Here is a 7,458-nt window from a genome sequence, read left to right as displayed (position 1 = left end):
GTTAACTTATAAATAAGTTATTTAAACAAGTTAGTTAAATCAAAATATTCTTTTTAAATGCAGAACATATATGATCTATTAATTAAGTAAAGATTGACATGCTTCAATTTCAAGAGTTTTGGTTACTAAATAGTTATAGAGTATCAAATAGTTATTAAGCATTTTTTGTTTCACAATAAAAAAGAACTTTTAGAATTCCTCCATCAACCAAGAAATCTGCATATAAAACTATACATAGATATGAAATTGTATTCTCACTTCTTGGTCTAAATTCAACTCATTGCACTAACATGGAATATTATGAGGTATATTTCTATGTATGCCTAAATATGAGTTGCGGAACACAATTTTCTTTTTTGCATATAATATTTTGGTGCAATATGATTATTGGACCCTTTTGACCCTTACTTTGTTCTGGTATTGGTTAAGGGTCTTGAAGATTGGTTTTATTTCTATGTGTATTCTACTATTATTTTCCAGATTTGTAAATATATGATTATTAGAAATTTTTCTCGTGTACTTATTATTATCTTGGTGGTATAAGTATATCATGTAAAAAAATCGAATCTGTATTAACAATAATATTTTGTTTATTTTCTCTATTCAGGTTAATCCTTACATAATCAAGAAAGTTAGCATAATGATTTGCACCAGAAGCGATAATTCTTTTTTCATCTTTTAACCATAACAATATCGTACTTCTTTTTCATGGAATAAGGTTCAAATGAGAACCGTTGCTTAATTAGCAACCACTTTACAGCCCTTCGTAATATTTTCATGGTTGACATCTTCCTCACTTATGTCTTTTGTAATCTATGAATCGTGACCAGGTGATCAAAGGCTAAGAAGTGACTTCAAAGTTGTTGAGTAAAGGGGAAGTAGGCTCATTTAATACATTTATATGTATATATTGTTTTTCTTTATGGTAAAGGATTTTTATATATCTGTATATTAACGAAATAATAAATTTAGTTTTGAATTAAATAGAATATAATAGGACTTGTCATAAGAATTGTAAGTATTATAGTTATGAAATTTAGTTTATAATTTTGTTAGTCTTTAAAGTTATTATTACTAAATAATTTATTTATTATATAAATATAATGGTAAATTAAAAAAAGCGAGTTTTATTTCTCATGTGTTTACGCAAAGATTATACCATTTACCCGCCGCAACGTGCGGGCATTCATACTATTGTATATTAAACAATATCAAATTATATTTATGTACCTTTGAAATTTAACGTCCGTTTCTTTTCATGAACATTTGTTTGTGTTCATGAACGCTCGTGTGTGTTCGTTACCTAAAATCAACGAATGAACACGAACACATTCATTTCCTTAATAAACGAACACAAACAAAAAATCTCGTTCGGCAAGTATTCATGAACAATTTATGAACACATTTATTGCCTTAATGAACGAACATAAACATAAAATCTTGTTCGTGTTTGTTTGCAGTCCTATCCAAATCACTTAACGTCCAAACTATGTATTAGGCATGCTCATGAGTCGAACAAAGTCTGGTCAAGTCTGCCTGAGCTCATCTCAAATTTTAAATGAGTTAGCTTAGTTTGTTAAAAATTAATTAGCCAAGTTGAAAACATGATCTTGAACTAGGCCCGTTTTTTAAAACAAGCTAGTTCAATACGCTTGATTTTTAAAAAGGATAAAATTTACATAAGTTCAAAAGCGCTTGGTTTTTTAAAAAAGAATTAAATTTACATAGATTACCAAGACTAATGTTGCTGATCTAGGGCTTGTTTTAGCTCCGAAATAGCATATTCGAATAAGGGGAGTCGATTAACGAGTATAAAGATGGCGATGAAGGGAAGGAACAACGCCTTCATAGTTTACGTTAGCATTTAAAGGGGAGGGTTTCTTGATGGTGAAGATGAAGGAATGGGTATTAAGAGACCTACATTTTGGCTACGGTTGTGTGAGGGCTGCATGAAGGGGTGTGTTGGCGCTCGACCTCGATCCAACTCAACTCGACAACTTTATAAACCAAGCTGACTTCAACTAAGTTTTGAGCCACAAGCTATTTATACAATCCTTCCATGAACCATCTAACAATCAGAAGAAAAAATATAAAAATTTCAAACCACGTCAGAATTATCTAACATCCCAAACATCCAACACGAGGATAAAATGTCCACACCCCTTAAAATCCATAGAAAATAATGGCCATGAAGAATAATACAAACTAACTATACTGTCATCGCATTACATATATGTATACAATCATTACAGCTTATGAAGAGTAGGCTGCTGCTAAAATAAACCATCTCCCTTTGCTAAAATGAGTCGGCAATTGGAGAATTTTGTATACCACGGATAATCAGAGAGACGTGTAATCACTATCAGATCAAATTATTTCAGTAATTCTACTGAATAATTCAATCGAATGCAACTCTGATTGATAAATCAAACAAATAGTATGTGTATACGAATTTAGGTTTTATTCCTCTAGTTTTATACATCAAACAAATTGAGAGATGTAATACCAAGGCTCCAAGTTTTTCAAACGTAAACGCGTGTCACGGTTTACTCATCCCAACTTACATTATAATATTCAACCCACAAAATATCAACAAACTCCCTCAACTTCAAACTTGCCCACTTTCACCCCCTAAAACTTTCTCTCTTTCTCCTCAACCCCAAACCCCATCTCCCTTATATACACACCCATCAATCACCCCCTTAAACTCACACAAAACCTATTCTCATCTCACAACAATGGCTTCCCCTTCACCTGTAACCCCAACGCCATTGTTGAAAGATGAGCTTGACATCGTAATCCCCACAATCCGAAACCTAGATTTCCTCGAGATGTGGCGGCCGTTCTTCCAGCCGTACCATCTGATCATCGTACAAGACGGTGATCCTTCAAAGGTTATCAATGTTCCACAAGGGTTCGATTATGAACTCTATAACCGTAACGATATTAACAGGATTCTGGGTCCTAAAGCTTCCTGCATCTCGTTTAAGGATTCTGCTTGTCGGTGCTTTGGGTATATGGTGTCCAAGAAGAAGTATATCTTCACAATCGATGATGATTGCTTTGTAAGTTCTGTTCTTTTTTGTTTTTTGTTTCTTGATCCCTATTTGTTTGGTTCTTGATTAGGGTTTAGGGTTTATGATTGGATTTTATTATACAGAGTTTGTAACAAGTTGAGTTTTTTGGGTCTAAATGTTTGGATTATTTGGCGAATTTTGCTAGTTTTTTGAGTTTAAGATTGAAATCAATCTCAATTATGTTTATTTAAGAGCCGATCTGGGGTTTTGACTACATCTGATGGTGTGTTTGACTTGGATCTGGCTTTTGAAATTTTCAATAATTGTGATAAACTCAGATCTATTTGTTGAAGATTGAATCTTTGTAAATACGGGGTTTGATATAATTTGTTGGGTGATGTGTAATGTGTTGATCTGTGATCTGGGTGTGTTGGTGATTCGGTTGTATCATGCACACCAAGTGTTTGATAAAATGCCTATATGGTTGGTTGGTTGATTTTGTAATGTACTTATGTTCTGTGGTTTGTAAATTTGAAAGGTTGCTAAAGACCCAACTGGGAATGATATCAATGCGCTTGAGCAACATATTAAGAACCTGTTGAGCCCATCAACTCCGTATTTCTTCAACACCCTATACGATCCATACAGGGAAGGCGCTGATTTCGTTCGTGGCTACCCATTTAGCCTTCGTGAAGGTGTCCCGACTGCGGTTTCACACGGGCTTTGGCTTAACATCCCGGATTATGATGCTCCGACCCAGCTCGTGAAGCCTCGTGAACGAAACACCCGGTATAGAATCTTATTCTTGATTTGAATCTTGATTTTGTTAGTATTTTACAATGGTGGATCAAAAACTTATTTTGCTAATCTTTTTTGTGTAATTATATTTAACCAGGTTTGTCGATGCGGTTTTGACAATTCCAAAGGGAACCCTCTTCCCAATGTGTGGAATGAATCTCGCTTTCGACCGTGAGCTCATCGGCCCAGCAATGTACTTCGGTCTTATGGGCGATGGTCAGCCAATTGGTCGTTACGATGACATGTGGGCTGGATGGTGCATGAAGGTACAAAACTCAATTCTGTTTGGTTCACTGGGTAATTTTATCAAACACTTGGTGTGCATATCGGCTAACATTTTCTAAATGATATACATAGGTGATCTGTGACCACTTGGGGTTGGGTGTGAAGACAGGTCTGCCATACATCTGGCACAGCAAGGCCAGCAACCCATTTGTGAACTTGAAAAAGGAATACAAGGGTATCTACTGGCAGGAGGAGTTGATCCCATTCTTCCAAGCCGCCACATTGCCGAAAGAGTGCACCACGGTTCAAAGCTGCTACAAGGAGCTCTCGAAACAGGTCAAGGCTAAGCTCGGGAAGGTTGACGACTACTTCAACAAGCTTGCGGACGCGATGCTCACTTGGATTGAAGCTTGGGATGAACTCAACCCATCTGCTCAACTCCCTAATGGCAAGTGAAGTGAAGAGTTTAGGGTTGCACCTATAGTTTATTAGTAGTGATTTATTAGGCCCTCTATGGCTGATAAGAGGGGATTTATCATTTTATCTATATTTGTCTTTGGATTTATTCTTTTGAGGTTTTAAACATTTAAATTTTTATGGAGGTTTATTATTCACCTTTTGTGCTTCATTATGATCATGTGTTTGCCTTTAAAGGGTGATTTGAAATTTTGAAATCATGTTGAAAATCTTTGCTGTCTTTTAAGTAGTCCCCACAGATTAATCATTAACTCACACCTCTAATGGCTCGTATTTAGAGACCCTTGTGACGTCGATATGGAGGAGAGAAGAAGATTTATGACAATGACGTCTCCGAGAATCCCTGAAAATTTGAGGGTTTGTGTGGGTAGAACAAGAGGTAGCCTCAAGTTTGAATGGTTAAGAGGTAACATCTGAATGGTAAATCATCACATGTCACATTCTTCTACCTTCTCATTGGTAAAATTCTTAATGGTTTCTTTAAGAGGGAGCCTCTTAATGATCATTCAGAGTTTACCAAACAGCCCCTAAGCTTATTAAAATTCGGGTCATCCCAGTGTAAAAAAAGTTTAAAAATATCTAAGTTTATTAAAATTAGGGCCACCGGGGATGGCAGGTCAGTGCGGTCGCCCACTCTGTCCCTCCTCCAGGTTGACCCTACAAGCAGAGTCTGTAAGGAAGGAGCGAATGAGGGGGACACGCTTGTCTTGTGCGGTCCATCCTATGCGGATCCATCCATAACATTCATAGAAATGCTTGGATAAAAAGTTAACTTGTAATGGTGTATCTGCCAATGAGATTGTCTAGGTGATGACAATTCAAATCTTAGAAAAAACAGATAGATCTTGATTTGGAGGACAGGAGGAGCGTACAAGGAACAGCCTTGCAAATTCTGTTTTTTCCTTGTTTGTAATGTCAGTCGGTTAGCTATCTATAAATTAGATTCCACAATAAAAATTGTAAGTAATTAACATTGAAAAAAGAAAGGGTGTTTGTATTTTTGTGTTAAGTAGGGTCCCTCTGTGCAGAATAAAAGTTCAAATAAAAGAATTGCATGATCAGTTATCACTTAGCTAGCGTTTGGTACGAGGGAATGAGAGGTGGAATGAAATGAATTATTACGAGGAAGTGATAAAAAGAGTGTTTGGTTGGTCGATAGAAAGGAATCGCTCATTCCAAAATACATTTCATTCCCTCAAAATCATTCCATCCATCTCCCTTGTTTTTTTTTCCATTCCAATCCTGACATCAGCCTTCATTAACAACACCACAACCCACCACTATTGCCACCACCCACCACCATTGCCACCCGCCACTGCCGCCACCCGATGCCGTCACCTACCTCCGCCGCCACACGCCACACGCCACCGCCTCCGCAACCACCCACCATCGTCACCACCACCGCTACCACTACCGCCTCCACCAGCTCCACCACCACCACCGTCGCCACCCACCGATGACACCACCACTGCTACCGCAACCATCGCCGCCACCAACTTCGCCGCCACTGCCACCCGCCACCACCACCGCCGCCACTCACCTCCGTCCCCGTCACCGCCGTTGCTGCCATCCACCGTCGCCGCTGCCACCTTCGATCACCGCCGCCACCCCCTCCGCCACCGCTACCCACCTCCGCCACCGCTATCAACCGCCACCGCCACTACCACCTCTAACCATCCACCATCACCGCCTACCACTTACCACCGCCACCGACCACCACTGACCACCGCCACCCAATTCTATTCCTTCGTCTTTTCTTGCCTACCAAACAACAAGAAGTAATGATCATTCCATTCTGATACGGTAACCAAACAAGACATGGAATAGTAATTCCATTACCTCATTCATTCCTTACCTCGTTCATCTCATTACCCCCTTCATTCCATTACCTCATACCAAACAGAGGGTGTGCCGGAGTGGGTTCGATGAGTGGAGCGGGAGGGGAGTTTGCCGCGTGGGTAACCATTGCCTCCCCTTCGGTGAGTGGTGAGGGCTAAAATCAGTGGGTATTCACCGAGGGTGAAGAGGAGAGATGTGGGTAGGGAGAATGATAATGGTGGGTCCTTGTTAGAGCTTATGAGATCGTTGGTACTTGTGCTGGATTAGTTTAGATAGTAGTTTGTATGTATTTTGAATGTTTAGGGGCTTATTTTGTAATTGTCTAGAAGTTGTGATCCTGACTTGGTGTAGCTAAGATTCCAGCAAATTTATAAATTTGCTGGCAAGTCAGGAGTCTACTATATATACCCCAAGCATTGTAACTTAGCCAAGCTTTTGGCTCTTGGTTGAATCAAGTGTTGTTTACAATCATATTGTGTGCTTAAATCTGATATCCAAGGTTGTTCATTGCTTTATCTTATTGTTTGGATTCAATACAAACACTAGTAGTATTCATCAATCCATTAGCTTCATCTTCATTCTTGATCTTTCTTGACTTTTCATAGTTCAAACACTTAATCAATAGGTGTTTTGTACTAAAACAACCAACCACTGTGATCCGGATACGTTTTGGGATCTACAATTTGGTATCAGAGCCTTTGTGCTCTTGGTTGTTGTGTTCTTGTTGAGATTTTTCATTGTTTTGAAGGTTTTTCAAAGTTTCAAGGTTTCTCAAATTTTTGGGCTTAAAATGGATTGATTTGGTGTGTTTAATCGATAGGTTGTTGTTAATACTTGATTAGGGAGTTATTTTGTACATTTTGGTGCATCAAAACATGGTTTTTGGGCTGTTTTTGAGTGATTAGAGGGTTTTAGTTCGTGTTAAACCCTCTGTCCAGCGAATTTAACTTGAAGACAGCGAACAATTTTTGAACATAGCAAATTTATTTGTTGAAGATAGCGAACTCAGCGTTGAATACAACGAATTAATTCAAATCGTTGAGTGTTTTATCGCATAATCATCAATTTCGCCGACCATTGTTCGAGCGAAATTGTTGATCAT

General features: G+C 38.3%; 1 protein-coding gene across 1 annotated transcript; it reads left to right on the top strand.

Moving 5' to 3' along the window:
• Positions 1-2,682: 2,682 nt before the first annotated feature.
• On the top strand, positions 2,683-4,709 carry LOC110924034 (probable UDP-arabinopyranose mutase 2). The gene is made up of 4 exons (XM_022168078.2): positions 2,683-3,065; positions 3,556-3,806; positions 3,913-4,081; positions 4,173-4,709. Exons 1-4 carry the CDS (start codon positions 2,739-2,741, stop codon positions 4,494-4,496), a joined length of 1,071 nt encoding a protein of 356 aa, XP_022023770.1. The 5' UTR covers positions 2,683-2,738; the 3' UTR covers positions 4,497-4,709.
• The last annotated feature ends 2,749 nt before the right edge of the window (positions 4,710-7,458 follow it).

The sequence above is a fragment of the Helianthus annuus genome, chromosome 16 (genome assembly GCF_002127325.2).
Source record: "Helianthus annuus cultivar XRQ/B chromosome 16, HanXRQr2.0-SUNRISE, whole genome shotgun sequence".
Taxonomy (NCBI): Eukaryota; Viridiplantae; Streptophyta; class Magnoliopsida; order Asterales; family Asteraceae; genus Helianthus; species Helianthus annuus.
This window is presented reverse-complemented; position numbering and strand designations above follow the sequence as displayed.

Coding starts and splice junctions, on each gene's coding strand:
- LOC110924034 (XM_022168078.2), top strand. CDS start 2,739: ATGGCTTCCCCTTCACCTGTAACCCCAACGCCATTGTTGAAAGATGAG. Junction 3,066..3,555: donor CAATCGATGATGATTGCTTT/GTAAGTTCTGTT, acceptor TAAATTTGAAAG/GTTGCTAAAGACCCAACTGG. Junction 3,807..3,912: donor CCTCGTGAACGAAACACCCG/GTATAGAATCTT, acceptor ATATTTAACCAG/GTTTGTCGATGCGGTTTTGA.